General features: G+C 40.5%; 1 protein-coding gene across 11 annotated transcripts in view; it reads right to left on the bottom strand.

Moving 5' to 3' along the window:
* The window catches only part of tspoap1 (TSPO associated protein 1), a 70,347-nt gene that overhangs the window by 37,274 nt on the left and 14,243 nt on the right, over positions 1–18,830 (bottom strand). For all 11 annotated transcript variants that reach the window (XM_032533268.1, XM_032533267.1, XM_032533274.1 and 8 more), the window contains 4 exons: positions 6,524–6,631; positions 6,071–6,199; positions 4,270–4,446; positions 2,915–3,115 (listed from right to left, as the gene is read on the bottom strand). In XM_032533268.1, coding sequence (XP_032389159.1) covers positions 2,915–3,115; positions 4,270–4,446; positions 6,071–6,199; positions 6,524–6,631 — 615 coding nt within the window. The remainder of the gene's footprint in view (positions 1–2,914; positions 3,116–4,269; positions 4,447–6,070; positions 6,200–6,523; positions 6,632–18,830) is intronic.

Genomic DNA, 18,830 nt, shown 5'->3' on the forward strand with positions numbered 1-18,830 from the left:
CCTTATTAGTAAACTTATGAATGTATGTCTTATTTGGAGTGCCTACGAGCTTGAACATTTTCCGTGTGTATACCTGTTCGCTATGCAATCCCTCACTGAGCTCTAAGTCAGGCTTTCATACAGTATACATGTACAATTATTCAAAGACATTGGATTTTTTGCTCACTTCCTACATTCCCTCGCCGTTTTATTTCAGTGTAGACTTTCAGTTATACCTGAGGGAGGCATCCTACTTTGGTATGTCTATTGGCTTGACTGGGTGATGACAGACAGGACAATACGTTCTAATATATTGTCAGGTCTTTTAAACTTTGAAAATATATATCAGAAACGCCTTCTCCTGTTGAATGGTTGGCAGTTATTTTAAGAATTTGCCAAAAAGTGATTTGGTGGCTTTTCAGTTGCAGTAAAAAAATAAAATAATTCGGTGTCCTTTAAAGATGAATGGGACTGAAGAGGTGTGACAAATCTGATCCAAAGAAATTTACAGTGCATGCACAAAAACATAATAATTACTCAATTATTATCAATTATTAAATACTCAAATCCTGTTGCACATGTGAAGACAGTAATAAAATCATTATCAAGACATAGCCCGATGAAGGATGCAGCCATGTCTGTAGTCTATCCTCATGTTGTATAATGTTATATCATAATATATCATGATAATGTTGTATCATAATATTCCTTTAACTGTAAATATCCATACTCCTTATATTTCTTTATTTATATTTCTAATATCTGAGCAACTGTAACACAGAGTTTCCCTTCGGGGATCAATAAAGTATTTCTGATTCTGATTCTGATGTTGAGGCCAGAGCAGATGCCCCTGCATGTGTTTCTGTAGCTGAGGTCCTAGCTTAGAGGCTCACCTCTATTTGCACACTACTTCACACAGTGAGGTGCCATTGTGTACACTTGACACCGATGTGGTCCATGTATACTAAAGGATCAAGTACACCTTGGGCCCATGCGTACTAACGCAGGGTCAGATCCCATTCAGCAGGCCCTGAATTCCATAAGCACATTGGTGTAATCCCTGCAGACTACTGAAACGGGTAACTGGATCACTTCTTTTAAAAGCACCTTAATGGATTGGCCTGGCCGTTGATTTTCTTTTTAATACGGAGCATATCAATGTCCACCAATCAAATGCTCTACCACCCTGTCATTAAGTCGGCCTCTCGAAAATTCTACAACTAGAAGCTCCAAAATATGACTGTTATAAAACCGTGTTTTTGTCAGGCTGCCCTTGACTAGGCCTCATGCACGTCCTGTCTTTCTAATTTGTAAGAAAGTGGCAGTACATCCCAGACATGCGTGGGATTTACTGAAATGATATTAAAAAATGGTTATGAGACCTAAAAGAAAAATCCCCTGATCTGTGAGTCACATTGTTATACTAGCATGAGGCATGTAACATACTAATAATATACTACAGAATAAGCGGGTGATTTTAATATCTAACACAAATGCAACACTCGCTGCCTTGAGCCAATTCTCTCACACTCCTGATTCGTCATGACACCGATTAGTTTTCAGTGTTAAGTCTCAACTTTGAGTCCTGCACGGCTCCAGGCTCACATCCAAGCAGACACATACGAGGGTAGCCAGGGAGAACTACAGTGGAGCACTGCGACCGACACACAGGGACAACAAAACTCAAAAGATGACCTACCCCTTTCGTGTGATCTGTGGCAACCTCAAGGCTTCCCTTGGCCCGCTAGTTATCCAGAGCAGGGCAAGATAGAAAAGTCTTTAGTGCGGCTGGGAGTCTTACCTACCACCCAAAACCCTCTCACCGCTGCCACAGCAACAGAGAGCGGATTACTGGACTGTACCATTCCGTTGTTAGAGGGGATTAGAGTTCACACAACATGGCCCCTTTCTGGGTGTGCGCGTGCCACTGGGAGTGCGTGTGTGCGTCCCACAAATGAGAGATTACCACAATCGGCATTCTCATTTGAGCTTCACAGGCAGAGAATTTACTCTACTTCACAGGCAGTGGAGAATTTTTCCAAAAATAAACAAGATTTATATTTTTAAGTGGTGTAAACTGATATTAATACACAGCCATTGTATCTCTCAAAAGGACACAATTTAAACAACCTTTTCCCCTATTACAGATGTTCAGTGGTTTGGATAACTAAATTTCACAAATAATGACCTATCTACATTGTGTAACCTATTCATCTATTCATTATATATAATATGTGCTTTTTTTAACTGTATGGCCAGTGACTTATCTATCTGCACATCACTTCGGTTTCTAAATGACTGTTTCTAAGAACTGAATAGAAGAAAAATCAGCATTAAATGAAGAGAGAATCAGAGCGTGTGACTTTGGTATCTTTGATCAGGCCCAAGTTCAAGACAGGGAATCATCTCATTATGGCTTGTGGCAGATTAGTAACCGCGCCAACGACAAGCCATTATATAACACTGCACGACAGCATCCGTGCCAACATAAACATACAGCAGGTTTTAGAAAAACTCAGTGGGCTGAATTTTGCATTACCAAACAGGGTATACTGGCATCCAAACTGTACTGCAGTACCAACACCATCAATCCTTCTAAGTATAAAAACATCACCTGGTCTGTGTATGTTTGCAATCACATACATAACCTCAAATAAGCAGCATCACCACACCAGTTCTTTCACCTTTAAACTGACTTAGATACACTATATGCATCATTTTGCTATTATTGCTTATTTAAAAAGAAAGGTTTCCCACTCCACAGCAACTATGATATACTTTACTTTGCCATTGCGTTTTCGGTATCATGTACAGGTAATTTGATGTTATCTGATTTAGTGTATGCATAGACAAGGTTCTCTTATTAAAATCACTCAGAACCTACAGGGGTCAGCGTAGATTTGTGCTGTGCTCTGATATGAGGGGATGATTTTACCTTCTCTTCCCCCTCCTCCTTCTTCTTCTTCTCCTCTTCCTCAATTTCACCACACTTCTCCGGGTCACTTGGGTCGGGACTATGGTTGTGCTGCTGTCTGGATGATGTGACCGACAGCTGCCTTTGGAGCCGCAGCACCTCCCTCTGAGACTCCCGGAGAAGCCTCTCAAATTCCACACTGCCAGATGGAACAGGGGAGCCCTGCACAGACACACGCATCAAAGACCGCCATAACACAGTAACGTCATCAAGTCAGCATATTATCGTAGGGCTGTGCAATTAATAGGTGATCAAGATTTCCGCTCATAACAATCACAAAAAACAGTGTATTCAAGAAAAACTATCCTTTTGCACATTTCGTTTTGCAATTAAACTCTTATTTTGTCTTGTGTTCTGAGTGGGGAAAAAAAGAATGTTCAAATGGGAAAAGTATTAAAAAACCTGTTTTTAGGTTCAAGAAATGCAACATCTTTCCAAAAGTCAATGAGTAATGACGTTAAATAAACCCAATTTCAATCTTAACCAAAATAATTGTTATTATGATTTTTTTCCGGAAATCGGGCAGCACTACATTATTGGTACTCTAACTTTAGTTGTTGACATTTACAAACTGCATGCCAAGCAATAACTGATTCAAAGACTGCTAATGTAGAGCCGGACTATTTTTCTTGCAATTTAGAACTGGATTAATAACACTCTAAAATTGTGTTTAATAAATCCCAACAGTAGTAAATATAATATTTTGAGAGGACACTGCTGGGTGAGATTTTGGGAATGGACATCAAATAAATATCAAAGTCATCTCATTTGATACATTATATCTAATTGTTCCCATTCGAGCTGAGAACACCCCCTCACCCTCCCGCCTTGTCACATCTTATCACATAGTGAGAAATGTGCTGAGTTGGGATCCAGCACAGTCCCTCTCACACTACTGTATATCAATAGACAGCTTATTCTATAAGACCCTTCATTATTAAACCCAATAGATGGATCAGGAGAGTTCAGGAGCGTTAGCTCTTAAGTCACTGGTCCAGTAATTAAAAATAGGCACATAGAAAGGCAGCCTATTCCTGCACTGTCATCTAGTAGCAGTGGGCAGGCAGAGACGCAGCCTTTGTAATGCAGGTTTAAGGGAAAGTTAAGATGAGAAGTACCCATGTTGTCCAGTAGAGTGCAAGCTTGTAGCAGGGATGATGAGTAGGGTTTCAACGGAACACTGACGCAAACACTTGGAAGATCAACAAAGATCAGAAATAAGTTAAAAAGAGCCGTGGTCTATACTGTGAGCCCAAGTCTAAATTGGTGACAACTAGTTTGTGAGGGGTTAGGGCTAGTCTGTGGTTTATAAATACCTTGGTGGTGCCCAGGCGTGCCTCGAGCACTCTGCACTCTTGCTGTAGGGCAGCAATCTCTTTGTCCTTAGACAGCAGTGCATCGGCGTGTTGGGCAAGGTCACGAGCTCGCTGACGGGCAAACGCCCTCTTGTACTGTTCCACTGACCCGGGTCTCATCAGTGACGGGGAATTCACCTTTCCAAGAAGGAAATAAGTATTAATGTCCAGAAAACTTTTTTTTTTTTAAACTTTTACATGAACCAAGCTGTTTTAAAGCCTTATGGTGGTATGCAGGAATGACTGCTGTAGATGTCCGGTAAAGTGACAGGTGGTGCGGGGAAAGCAGAGCTGTGGGTACTGTTCTGCTGAGGACAGTGGTTATGGTCAAACATCAGTAATAAACAGCTCAAAAAACATACAATATTAGACAGGAGCAGCAATATAAACCAGGGTTTTCCCTGCCAATATAAGGCTCAGCACCCAAGCCATTTTGGGCCTCACCTAGGCTGAAGGAATGTAAAATCAGTGTGCCATGAAAACTAACTTTTCTCAGATCTAATGGTTGTAGTTGGTACGCAGTGGACTTCTTTGGCAAGTTTTTCTCTTTAAGCTTTTTCAGTGTAAATTATGCATTAGCTGCACTAGCGTTTTAGACAAATATGCTAAAAATAATAATTTTCTTGAGGGAGGACACCTCATGAAATATGTGCACTTAAGTCTTCCACAAACCTAAGGAAAACACTGTAAACTGACCCTTGTAAGGTACTACTGTCCAGGTACTGAGCTTAGAGCTTTCAGTGTTTTGTGAGAAATGTATGGCTTTCACTTTGGCTACAAGCAACACCAAAAAGAGAAGTAAACCAACACCGTTTCTATTAAAAACACATGATTAGGCCTAGATTAGGTCCAAAAACAGAAGTTCATAAATGCGGCCGAGCTCTTACAGGTCTTTAACTTTTTTGTCGGTGTAGCTTTATCAGAGCTAAATTGTTCTGCCCTTTACCGAGCAGCAGGAGGTGAGGTGTGGGAGGGGGAAGGTCCCTCCCTCAGTCTGGTGAACAGGTGCACTGAGAATACATAGCAGCCAGTGGCCTGGACAGAGATGGGGGGGGGGGGGTTGTTTGCTAGACTACTGTATTCTTCACTACTGGTCTTCTGATGAGACTCAGGACCCCTGACTCTGTTACTTCAAAAACCTGCTTCAAATGCTGCTTCAGACTTCAAAGAGAAACACTGTGCATCACGTAAGCTTTTCATTTATTACAGTATGTGACTTCATTATGGTGTTCTGGTCATCTTTCAAAAAAATAATTCAAATGCTATAAGATTAAATAAAACACCCCAAAAATCCAATAAAAGTAATCATTAACTTTACCTGAAGAATGTCATATGGAGTCATCCATGTTATTTTTGGGCAATTTGGTTGAAAGAAATCCATATTTCGGATTTAAAACACTTTGAAACGGGTCAATTTGACCCGAGGACAACACAAGGGTGAAGGTGCAAAAGAATCTTTGGTGTTGGATCGATCAACTCAATCAATATCAATAAATAAGGTCTCTGTTGTATTACTGTGTTGCAAAGTGGCATGTAATCAATGACAAAACGGTGCCATGTGGCAGAAAAAAAGTTGTAGGATGCTGGAATTTTTCAACAAGGCGCCCATGCATCACATGCTGAAATATTCTATTAAACTAATAACCTAATAACCAAACATTATGGTGATGTGGTGATTGGGATGGTGGTGCTTGATTTGGGTCAGAGGTAAAACGGCAGTTGGCTGTGAAACGGTTAGAGGTATTTTATTTGTGCTGCATACCACTCTGAGGTTGGCCTCCTGCAGTTTCCGAGCCCGGTCTTCCAGCCTCTTAGCAAGAACGGCCAACTCGGTGTTCTTTCTCCTCAGCCGCCTGACCTTCTCCTCAGTCTCCGGGGCGCTGCTCTTCCGCTAAACACACGGGAAACAAATTTCATCATCAGACGCCTGCAGCAAATGCTAACACAAACAAGAAAGTCACAAAAACAATTATTCAGGACAGCTTATTAATGGTTGGAAGAGGTTTTCAGTGGCAGATGTCCTAGTTTTGTGTTATTCTTTTAAATTCAGAAGACATGTGCAAACTGACAAGATAATTCTCTATTTATAAAATGAAAAACAGCACCTAACTGAAACAATACACATTTGAAATGTGTTGTTCATCACTTCTGTGCACCTCTCCTACTTTGTAGGAAGCTATCAGCCAAGACTACAAACTGTTATTTTTAGTCTTACCAGTAGGCCATTCTCCTCCCTCAGTATGGTACACGTCTTTTCCAGCTCATCAAGGGCTCGCAAGAGTTCAGAGTTCTGACGCACCAGGAACCCATAGTCAGTACCATTCTGGAAAACAAGCACAACACAGACATATGCAGAGTTTACCAACTACTGGCATTTTTTTGGTTTTAGAAAACACCATGAAACACAAGAGAATCCGTTGTTGTTTTTTAGTGAAAGAGGGAGCGAGTTACATTTGTCTAGAGTTGCTTAGATCATGTTTCATCTCTGAGTTACAGACAAGCCTCCCGTAGCCAATGTTTACATAGTGCAAGCTAATGGTGGCTGACAGATGACCGCCCACTGAAAAGGCTTTTCATTAGACCGACTCAATCAGCCTACCACTGGCACTGAATACTTATTACACCACACACTAACTCAGCATAAGAGGCAGCAGAGCTCTGCTCTCATATTAAGCTCTGGAGGGACAGAATGAGATAAAAAAAAAAAAAACAATGAAGGAAAGACAATAACATACAGTATTCTGACACTTTTCATTTTTAATCATTTCGTTATTTCATATATTTAAATTCAATCTACTCTAAACATGCTCTTCCTTGCAGATTTTCTCAAGCACTTTCAAATTAGACAGGAATACCAGTTAACTGTGATCTTTAGTAATAAGCATTTGTCTCTGGCTTCAGGTCTTTAGGGTGATAGAAAGGTATCAAACTATTTCCCAAAGATACCTTTCAAACCCAGTATATATTTAGTGACTGAAGCCACTTTAGATGTACTGAAATAAATACACATTGTTAGGTTTTATTGCAGTTTTATATAGTTTAATAGTCCTGGGTTTGACACAAATTGGAGTGTCAATGTGGTGATCAAGGCTGTCATCGGTGTTTGTCGTCCATGTGGAGGAAACCTGGAAGTGCTGGAAACCTCAGATTGGTCTTTCATCTGAATTGAAAGGATGGCACCTTGCCTTTTGTGACAGCGACACTCTAAATGAGCCCTGAGAGTAGACCTGGCACACATGGATGCACAGTAATGGCTGCAGTGAGAGCAGATGGACAGACAGGGTGAACACATAACCTGGAGGTAAGGGGAGGGTTTGTCCTCAGAGTGGAACACATAAAAAAAAAAGAAGTCGGTAATACTGCCTCATGTTACCTGTGGTCGGCTAGTCTGCATGTACCCAGAGCTACTTGGTATCCACAGATAGATGAAGGAAAGTGTTTCAGTGCCTGTGGGAGACCACACATCTCAGCACAACAAAAGCCCACAGATGGCTCCACATGTGAAACACAGGTAAACCTGTCTCCACAATACTCTGGAGATCTCTGCCACAGTGGCGTGTGTCTAACAGCACAAAATACTAATGTTACATTAACCATCCTGATGGCATGGTGCTGTATAAAAATCCTATCCCACATCTAATGGGATAATGCTGTCATGGTAACTGCAGATGATGGGGGCTCTGGTGGCTCCCTGGAAGGGTTTTAATGCTACTGTACCTGTTATTTAAGTCAACACTAATGGCCAGCTGTTTACTAAACCAGCAGCTGAGGCTCCGGTTCATCTTCCAGTACTATTGTGATGGTACCATTGGACATCCTGTCTGAATATCTAGTTAGCGGGTTATAATCTAGTGCCAGAAAGACCATATGTCTTCAGGGTGAAACCATACAAACACAATATTTTGACTGAAACCATTAACACATAATCTGCTGAGAAGCCTACTGCCAAACAATAAAGTCCCAGTTTACATCCATTTCTTTCCAGACTCATAATATATGTAATAAAGATAGAGCTGGGCAATATATCAATATTATATCAATATCGTGATATGAGACTAGATATTGTCTTAGATTTTGGATATTGTAATATCGTAATATGGCATGAGGGTTGTCTTTTCCTGGTTTTGAAGGCTGCATTACAGTTAAGTTATGTACTTTCCTGATCTTACCAGACTGTTGTAACTGTTCTACTATTTGCCTTTACCCACTTAGTCATAATATCCACATAACTGATGATTATTTATCAAAAATATCATTGTGTAAATATTTTGTGAAAGCACCAATATTCAACACTACAATATTGTTGCGGTATCGATTTGGTAAAAAAACAACATGATTTTTGATGAAATTGAATAAAAGGTATTAAGTGTATTTTTTGGCAAAACATGGATGCTTTAGACACATCTTCAACCCGACAGCACAGTACAGCTATACAATCATCACAGTTTTATGATTAGTGTCACTAATTCAGTACCTGACCAAATGTCTCCTCTTCTGTTCCTGAGTTATGGCGCTAACTAATAACCAGGAAGGTTTTGTCATAGTGAAGGTTGACCTTTGACCTTTTGGATGTAAAATGTCATCATTTTATCCTATTAGACATTTATGGGAAATGTTGGCATTATTAGCGTAAGAATTTTGGATCCTTTCGTGATATCACATTATTGGCCTTGACCTTTGGCCTCCAAATCCCTCCAGGGGGGTCCTGAGATATGGCGTTCACAAGAGTGTTTATGAAATACGGACGGATAACCCGAAAACAGAATGCCTCTGGCCACAGCTGTCGCCGGCACAGAGGCATAAAAGGAATACATAAACTGTAGAAGTAGTAGAATGGGATATAGCATGCATAACTATAAAAGCAAAAATCACTCCGTTGTGGCCAGGCCCATGGCCGTTTCCCAAAATAGGTTTTAAGTAAATGTCCAATAAGGTCTAATTAAATGCAGTCAAAGCAAAGATGTGATCACTATTTGACACTGAAGGCAAAAAAAAGATGCTTCCCGGACGACATTTATAAATCAATACAGGCAGTAACTCAGCAACAATTCCCTTAAACTTGAATGTTCTCTTTGGGCACATCTTGGCGTCAGCTAAAATACCGAGAGACAAAATGTCAACTCATTATATTGGGTAAGCATGACTAAGCATCAATCATTCGACAAGAAAACTAGGGAAGCTTTCATACCACTTCACAATGAAGTTATTATAGATTTTCCATGAAATTAAACCCCAATTTTGATACAATTTCTCGTTGGCATTGGGACAGTCTAACACGGGGTGACATTTTTTTCTATGTAATTTTGTTTAACAGCGGGCTGCAAACACACTATCCCTGTAACACAGTGTGTGAGAATCTCTTCTCATCTTTCTAAGATGATGCATTGAGGCACATAGAAAAGCTGCACACAAAAGTGTATAGCTTGTCATAAAAAAAATAACAGCATTTCATGACCTGGCAATTTGCTTTGTTGATGATCCATGAATTTTTCAGGGATGCCGCTTATTCAACAATCTTGGTTTGATTAATCTCTTGTATCATGATGTTAGGGATAAGAGAGTGCTCCAAGAAAAAATATCTGGTAAATTCTTAAAGTCTATTTAAATGGAATGTTTCTTGTTTTCAGTGCGAATATAGTACATTTTTTAAATCATTTAAAAAGCATAAATGTCCCCTCACATCAAGAGGGTTCCAGGCCATTCTGTGTGGAGTTTTGATAGTGTGGGCTTTCTTCCACAGTCCAAAGACATGCAGGGGTTTGGTTAATTGTTGACTCTAAACTGCTTGTAGGTGTTAATGAAAGCATGAATGTCTGTCTGTCTCTATGTGTCCACCCTGACTGACTGGCAACTGTTCCAGAGTGTACTTCTCCGTCAACTGGCATCAGCTCCCCACGACCTTTACAAAATAACACCACATTAAAATTAATATTGTAGCCAGAAAAATGCGTATCATGGCAATGTTATAGGTGACACGACACCACAGGATGCTGTTATTAATGTATGCTACGCCAAGCCAATGACAAAAGGACACAACACCACCAAATGTCATTGAAGTGATACTCAACACTACAACTAGCAAGAATAGTTGCAGCTAAAATAAGTTTTGAGATTTGAGCAGTTATGTTGCCTTTTCTACACAGTGACTCAAAGAGAGTAAGCCCCAGCTCTCAGATGAACCTTTGTGTCCTTGAGTTATTTTGACCTTCAGTTAAAAGGGAGTCGGTCCCAATGTCCCAGTCTTCCTCTCAGGGCAATGATGCTAAAGCCCAATCAATTACCTCAAAAGGAAGGCCAGCCAGAGTGAACTCCGCCTCCGCCTAACTCCATTCTGATTCTAATTATCTTGGAGTCCATCCATGTCTTGTAATTGTTCCCTGGGAATACATGGAAATACACCGGAGGCCTTTCTTTAGGCATGAGGTAATGCTGGCTTCTTACAGACTGCAGCTTCTCTTGCTGCCACAGAAAAGGGCTGCAGGTGGTGGGGTCCACTCAAGGCCACACTATTAGCATTCAGCCAGCGCTCCTCTCTCGCAGCAGTGCAGTTTTCATGTGGGCCTGGCTCAGTAAGCGAGGCAGATGTAACTCAGTGGCGGTTGGGCAGGGGTCTCCACACAAACGTCTGTCAGGAGAGCCCTGGGCAGGACAGACGGGCCTAATCAGCCTGCAATCATTATGGATACAAGCAGACAACTGAAGGGAGTGCTGATTATAAAACCCAAACAAAAAAATGCACTGACACTGCTTACCAAGATGCTACTATCTACAGCCTGCAGGGCCTGGAACACATCATCACGTACCATACTTTAAGAATTTCATTTTTAATTTATCAATCTCTTGTATGAATAGCGGCCAATATGGGAAAGCTGATTATTCTATTTGACTGTGAAGATGGGAAAAAGGTTTTTCTTTGCATCAACCACCTAAGTAGGAATTCCTCTCAGATTCAAAGTAAGACACGGTTAAGCAATATGTAAAATGTCCCATTCCTATCATAGTCCTACTGACTGATTTTGCTGTGAGAGCTCTTGTGCGACTGCAGCAGATAAAAGCAGGGTGGATGAGCTTCACTGATTGCTGGTGTCAGATATGTTGTGCTGTGAAAACCCTCTTTGGCATCTGGGTCAGATTTTCATCATAACACGATTGTTTGGGGCTTTCTCTAACTAAGAAGAGAAGATTAATCACTTTGTGCTTTTGGGGTCCGTCAAACTGCAAAGTAAACAATGTTGAACGTTCCACTACGCTTGTACTCAAAACTCGAAGTATACCCACCGAAGGACAAACTCTACCATCACATAGCTGTCACAAAATGGAAACACAGCAGGTGGTTCCAGCACCAACATATGTTACTGGTCGTGTTAGCAAATGCAACTGGAGCAATGCAGAGTCACTGGGATCTGTGAATAAAGTTTTAAAGGTCAACCCAAACAACCTCACTTGAGTTAAGTACTAAAATAAAAGAGTAACATTAAAGAGAAACGTCGAGAGTGATTTGTTTCTAATTATCCACTCACATTTTCTATTCAGTATGTCTCATAACCAGCTGACACAGAGAAGACTGAGCTCTGTAAAGAGAGAGCAGGCTGAATTGGCTCTTGGTTATCTGGGTCAGTGGTGTTTTATGTTCCTCTAAGGCCAAATTAAAATGGCTTTGGCTTTTCTGGAATTCATTTCCTTGCTTGGGCATCTCATTGCAAGCTCTAAAGCAGAGAAGCATCACAAACTCCACCAACACCATGGATAGATTAAGAAACAAATAGCACATAAAAACCACTCTATCATGACAAATACATTGGCCCCTCTTGCTGCATAACAAGTCTTATTTTGAGCTTATAAAACTGCTAACACAGAGAATATCAATGTGAGGTTAAAGGAGCAACTCAGACAGAGTGAGATGTAAACGGTGTTACTCAAATATGTCAAATATGGAAGTAATTTTAAAAAAAAAATGCAACCAAATATAGAAACACGCTGCCAAAACAGAAAAATCTACCACAGAAATGCTGTCACACAGAACACAACAGAAACATTTTTTTTTCTCCCACATTTGGGTTTGCATGATATAGAGTTGAACTGGTAAGGTAAGCTAGTAATCAGCTAAAGGCTACCACAGGCTAACTAGATTAACAGCAAAGTATCTGAAATAATATCTGAATACTGTAACGCAATCTCAACGTTAAAAAGGAAAATTAACTTACAGTGCAAGGTAATTTTCCATCAACACTAACAGTTAATCAATTACAATAACTTCACGAGCCACAAAACATGGCAGCAAATAACGCGTCCCAGGTGTGTCCGGGTATGTCCATCATTTTTTTTTTTTTTGCTGTTCTGTACGACTTGCAGTAGGCTTATGAATTTGGTTGCGCTTTCTAACTTTGCTGAATTCTTTTTTTCATGGGTTGTCAAACTGGGGAAGATGTTGTTTCTATTTGCTTGTGTTTTATATATTTGCATGTGTTTTTGTTCATTGTTTCCTGACATACAAGTTACCCCCTATCTCCACTGTGGTTTATGAGAGTTCCTGTATCACAAATGTTGAGCTATTAAAAGGATTAACGGGAGGTTTCTTTCCGATAAATTAAAATGCATGTCAAATATTTATGCAGTATTGATGAGTATATAGTGTTTTTGGCCGAAACACAAACAAAAATGCAAAATCAGGCAACGATAATAAATGTAAAAACGTCAAGGCTATAAGGAAAGGAGAAGAGCCACATATGGGAAGCAACAACAAACAAAGACTGAATAGATCAGTGAATGTTTGATTTATTCTTATATATTCATAAGGTCCCACAACCAGATTATCCTTTTGTCTGGAATCTAAGGCAAGCTTTTGTAAGGCATATGTTGATGTCTACAGTCTGGTTTCACAGAAACGCCACCATCAGCATTATTAGCTGACAGCTAGAAATCCCCCACTATAAGCCTCTAAGGAGCCGGCAAGACAAAGACACAGACATGTACAGGCACACACAGACAAAAGCTCACATTCTGCCATTACTGACTCTTTGTTGAACATGGTATTAGACGTGGCAGTATTAATATCACAACTGCAACCCAAGCAAAACATCAATATACAACAAAATACTATCAATTAGGCTATATATTGTTAATAAAAAATGAAAACCTTTATTTACACTGGTTTAGTTATTGCCAGTGTTCTTCTACCATTCCCACAGAATCAACACAAAGCTTGCAATTGCAATTTAGTATTTAGTAAGTCTACTGCCTGCATCCTCATAGAAAGCAGTAACACAGCATTGAAGCATTAAAGGGAATTTAGGGAGGGAGTTTTTTTGTAATTTGTCTCAGTACAACTACTACTTCTTTCAGAGATGCATACACAATTTGTTTTGTTTTTAAACGTTCTTCAGTTTCTGAAATATAACTGCTTTTGATGATTTATTTTTATAAAAAGCAGAGTGCACAACCTGCAAGCACTTGCTGCTGAGTTTCATTTAGCTGTGTCACCAAGAGGATTGGCATGAAGGAGGCAGTCTGCTGAATCTGGAAATGGGCCTTAATTAATCCAGACCTTGTCAGCTCCCAGCAATAATGGATGGGGAAAGGCCTCCACCCACAGACCCAACCCTCAAACACCACGTGGTCAGAGAATTGACTCCTGAACACTGTTATAGTTACCAGCAGAGGCGAGAAACACAAATGTAACTCAGCCTAAATTCTTTCAGGAAGACCTAACTTTTAATCAGTGCACTCCTTAATCAATTCAGCAGTTATTCTAATAAATGGACTTTTTTGCTGTGTATAACTGTTGCCTATATGCAACTAGTCACTCCTGATTTAAATATAGCTCAAATTCTTTCAGGAAGACCTAATTTAATCAATGCTCTCTTCCTAAATGGAATCAGCTGCTGGAAGCGTTCACCTTCCTGCTTAACCAATCAGAATCATGCACAAACTGCAAGGACCAATCACAGAGTCACAACCTTGCTTTTAAAAATCTGTTCCTCCCTGTGCCACTCAGCTGTCGTTGCAGGCAAAGAGTGCAAGCCTCCTCCACCCCCCCACCCCCCCTTCCACCTCCAGTCCTCTACTCCAGCTGACCGGCCAGGAGCCTCCTTCGGTCTGGTCTCCGGGCTCCTTCGTCTCCACCTCCGGTGTCTAGATTGGGTGGGTGGGGTTATGATGGTTCTATACCACTATACAGATATACAAAACATTCGTATAGCGATGGAGTCTAATCGCCAAAGACTTTGTACATTTTATTGAGCTGTACAATAAACCTCATTTGCATATCTGCAACCATGTCTCTCCTGATTGAAATACTATAACCAGTAAAGACAGGCTATGGCAGCCCGTCCACTGAAGTGGATACTAATGGACTTCACAGTACCAGTGAAGCGTTACAATTTAGAGCCAAATCAATGTCGCTTTTTATCTCCGTCTCCTACAGTACATCAGGGGTTTTCTAATGAGCTTTCCTGAACTGCCCTGTTGTCAGACAGCCGCAAAAAGACATGAACAAAGAACGAATCGGTTTGCATATTCTACAACAGAGAACACTTTGTAGTCTTTTTTTATTTGACTCTATTACCACATACACATTTTGTGGTTCAACATTCCATTGTTTGGATTTGCCGGAGCAAAAAATACTCCGCCATTGTTGGTGGCAGCAAACAAACTAGGCTGAAGCTCATTTGAGATCTGAGGCATTGTAAAAACTTTCTCGTTGTTAGGAAAGCGGGAGGCTGCAGTGATCTCAAACAAAGCAGAAATATACATTATCTCTTTGAAAAAAACTACATAACCACAAAGCCGTTTGTGGCCCAAGGTATTTTAAATGTGTTTTTAAAACAGCAGCTCTCTCCCTATACTCATATATAAGTCATGAAGAAGCCCTCTTAAGTGTCCTCTCAAATCCCCTCCTGTATTTATCACGACTCATCCCCCCCCCCCGGGGTACCTGACGGTGACAGATTAGGTGGTCTCTCTTACTGCGTTAGAGAACAAAGAACCAACATGAGACACCCCTTTACTCCCCCCCAGGCATCCAGCAATCTACCTCTACCACCTCCTACAGACGTCCTCTGGGTGAGGTTGTGCAAAAAATGAAATGCACTGTCTGGAAATGCTTGTTAGTGCATTGTTCCCTTCCATAGGTTTAGAACATACGATGTGCATACATTTTAGGGGTGGGGGGAAAAAATGGATACAGCGTAGTATTGTGACATTTTCAGTGGCAATACTGTATCAATACACAGACGCAAAGTATGGATCTTTTATTGTATGTGTGTTGGTCAGTTTGTCTGCTTGACAATCCCATTCTGCAGCAAGAACATTGAAGTGAGATGAACAGAGAATTGTATCTTTTTAGATGAAACAGATGTTGGCAAAGTTTCCTTTGGGGGACGTCATTTGAAATTTGGAAAAACTAGAAGTTGAAAAAAAAGGTTGTAAATTGCATTATATCGCAGAATAATGCAATAAGTTTAAAATTGTATCAGGGCAAGTATTGTGATAATATTGTATCGGGAGGCGTGTGGTGATTCCTACCCCTAATACATTTCATCAGATAACCTTTATGTGGTATGAACTATGATCTAGTGTCATGTCACAATGTATTCTCATGTACTGTAGCAACGGGCTAATTCAATATGCCAGTCGGGATTTTACACATCTAAATTACAAAATCAAAATGGAAGCCGTGGTAAACATGTTTTAGCATCCACAACGCATGGTAGGCGTGACATTAAATATGACCAGCCTTCAGATCTCGTCTCCATTAGGCCTTGGAGCTTCTTTCTTACAAAGCCATAACACCACTGCCCTACCAACGCAGTAATTAAAATCCATACTAGCACGGCTGCCTCATCATCTCACAGTCCACAAATAAAAATGTCACAATCCCCCGAGCCTCCGAGGGCTTAACAAGGTGTCAGACATGCAGACAGCATCTGGTTATTTTAAAAAGTGAAAAGATGAACAGAAGGAGGGGTCGCCAGATTATTCCATTTAGTGCAGTGTCAGCAGAAAATGGAGAGGGCAGACAGGATGGAGTGGAGATGATTTGTTTCTCCCCCAATTCTCCACAGGTTTAAACATGACAGCTTTAAAAGAATAGACCTTAATCTTGTCAAAGAAAACTGCATATGCATGTGAGCCTTATTATTTTATTAGGGGTGTCACTACTCTCCAAATCCTCGATTCGATTTTTGATATTAAGATCACGGTTTGATTCAATTCTATCTTTTTTTTAAAGCACAGGTTGCTATGCAATTTTTAGACAAGACTTTTATGCAATATCTGACCTTTGTTTGCAATGTACCACACTACATTGTCAAATTTAAAATGTTTATTACAACATATCTTCAGTCAATTGGATACTTAAGCCAAATAATCTGCCATCTAGTTTCTCTTCTATAAATGCAGTCTTCTTCACAGAAGAGGACATTCAAGATCACAACAATCAAAAAACAAAACAGCCATGTCCATAGTCTTCTTTGAACAATTAAGTGTCTTAAACTATTTCCTAAGGTAGACAGAAAGAAATAGAAATATTTAGCCGAATAATCACAAATTCAATACATTTATTTTACCTTATAATTATTACTTAGGTGGCCTATCTTTGAAGTAAAAAAAGAAATTCTACAAAGGGAGGAAGAAAGAAAAAAATATAAAAAAAATGATAAAGAATTCTCAAAGAAGTCTGGCGTGTCCAGGGCCAGGCCAGCTCAGCGGCGTCTTTCTCACGTCGCATCACGCTTTTTCTCCTACCTACACCAGCCCCCCCACCCTGTGCATTCTCCCCTTCTTCCTGCCTGCGCACTGTGCACAGAACAGAAGAGAGAGGTGCCAGTTTTGGTGGCCACAGCAGAGAAATATCTTGCACGCTCGCTGGACAATAGACAAAGTAGCTAAGTTGGCAACATTGGCTCGTACGATCTGCTGTGTGTAGCTGGTCTTCTTCTGCTACTGTGCGTTTAGTACTCTAGCTCATTAGCGTCTCCACTGGAGTGGTGGTAGAATCAAAAGGGAAATGGGCTTCGAGCAGGCTACACGTGTGTGTGTGTGTGTTTTCCGCTTCTCAAGCTGACCGGACGTGACAAGGGAGCGTGGCAGAAACATACAATTTCTATTTTTTAATTCGAAATTTGAGATTGTGACTTATTTTTGGTTGATTTTGATTGTAAATCCAAATCGTGACACCCTTACTCGCTCTCACACTAGCAACAGTTTAATTTGTGGCCTAGCACATAAGACACACTTAGAAATGGTTTCAGTGAATCTTCTTTAACAATTAAAACCACATTGATTATCTTAATAGGGAAAATATACAATATTTAGCATTATTTATCCTCCTACCCACAACACTTCTTTGCTTATGCCCTAAAATGTAATATTAAATTATATATTGACTTACGTATTGAATAAGGTTTTGTTGTATGTTAGTTCATTTGTTAGAAATACCGTATTGAAAGAGATTGGCGTGTAGTGGATAAAAACTTATGTGACTGAGTTTAAACTGCCTTTGTGAACTGAAGCTTTGATAGAAATAATCAAAGTGGGTAAATGACAAATATGGGCACACCATTCAGCCAGTTTCATTCCACAGATTGGGCTGACCTCCACAAACGACAATGCACTCAGCCAGAAGTGCATAACATTAATTGAAAAAATGCATCCAACCAGCCCCGCAAGGACCGTGTGAGTGTCGCCATTCTTCTCTTACTCTGTCCCTGTCATCACTGCAGTTTTCCCCAGACAGCATCTCGTCACCACAAGCTCACTGATAAAGAGCTGGTCAATTCCCCTGGAAATTCCCGTTCCTCTATCACCAGTACTGTGCCAACATGTTACTGAAATAGTGAGTTTGATGTAATGGCACTCTAAATGACTGAACACTATCATACCTGTGTTCAGTCATGAGGCAGATACTGTACATTTAACATATTCATAAAATCCTACGTTCAGAGCCATTAATAAAACACACACACTGTCCCGGACAGGACAGCAGAGGCTTAAGGCAGCCAGTAAGTCTGTGACAACAATGCTGCACCATTCAAATGTCTAGACTCTATTACAAACCTTTACAAGTCCCATTCAATCAGCGTACATCTGGTAGAGGCACTCCAGTTATGAAAAGTCTAAGTGACCTTTCCTGACATTGAGTGGGTCAACTGAATGGGCCTCCCTTTCCTCCCCCAGGCAAAGAGCCTTTCCCGTTGTGAGGGCCAACACAGGTGATCAGGGGTTTAGTCTCGCTAGCAGTTTGGGAGCACGACCAAATGATGCCGAAATGTCACAGACAGCAGAGAGCACGCCAAATATTTAGCTGTCTGGATGCAGGCTTGTGAATGTAAACATGGAGAGAGGGAGAGAGAGCGAGAGAGAGACATTAGGTCTGAGCTAAACCTAAAGAGGCAAACACTGCAGGCTCAAAAACAGATGAAAAAGTAAAGGAGTACAGTAGAGTGAGGGAGAAGCGGAGGGGTCTTGAACCAGCCTGAAGGGGTTCAATTATTATTACTACTACTACTACTACTACTACTACT

This window comes from Etheostoma spectabile, chromosome 13, assembly GCF_008692095.1.
Source record: "Etheostoma spectabile isolate EspeVRDwgs_2016 chromosome 13, UIUC_Espe_1.0, whole genome shotgun sequence".
In the NCBI taxonomy this organism is placed as follows: Eukaryota; Metazoa; Chordata; class Actinopteri; order Perciformes; family Percidae; genus Etheostoma; species Etheostoma spectabile.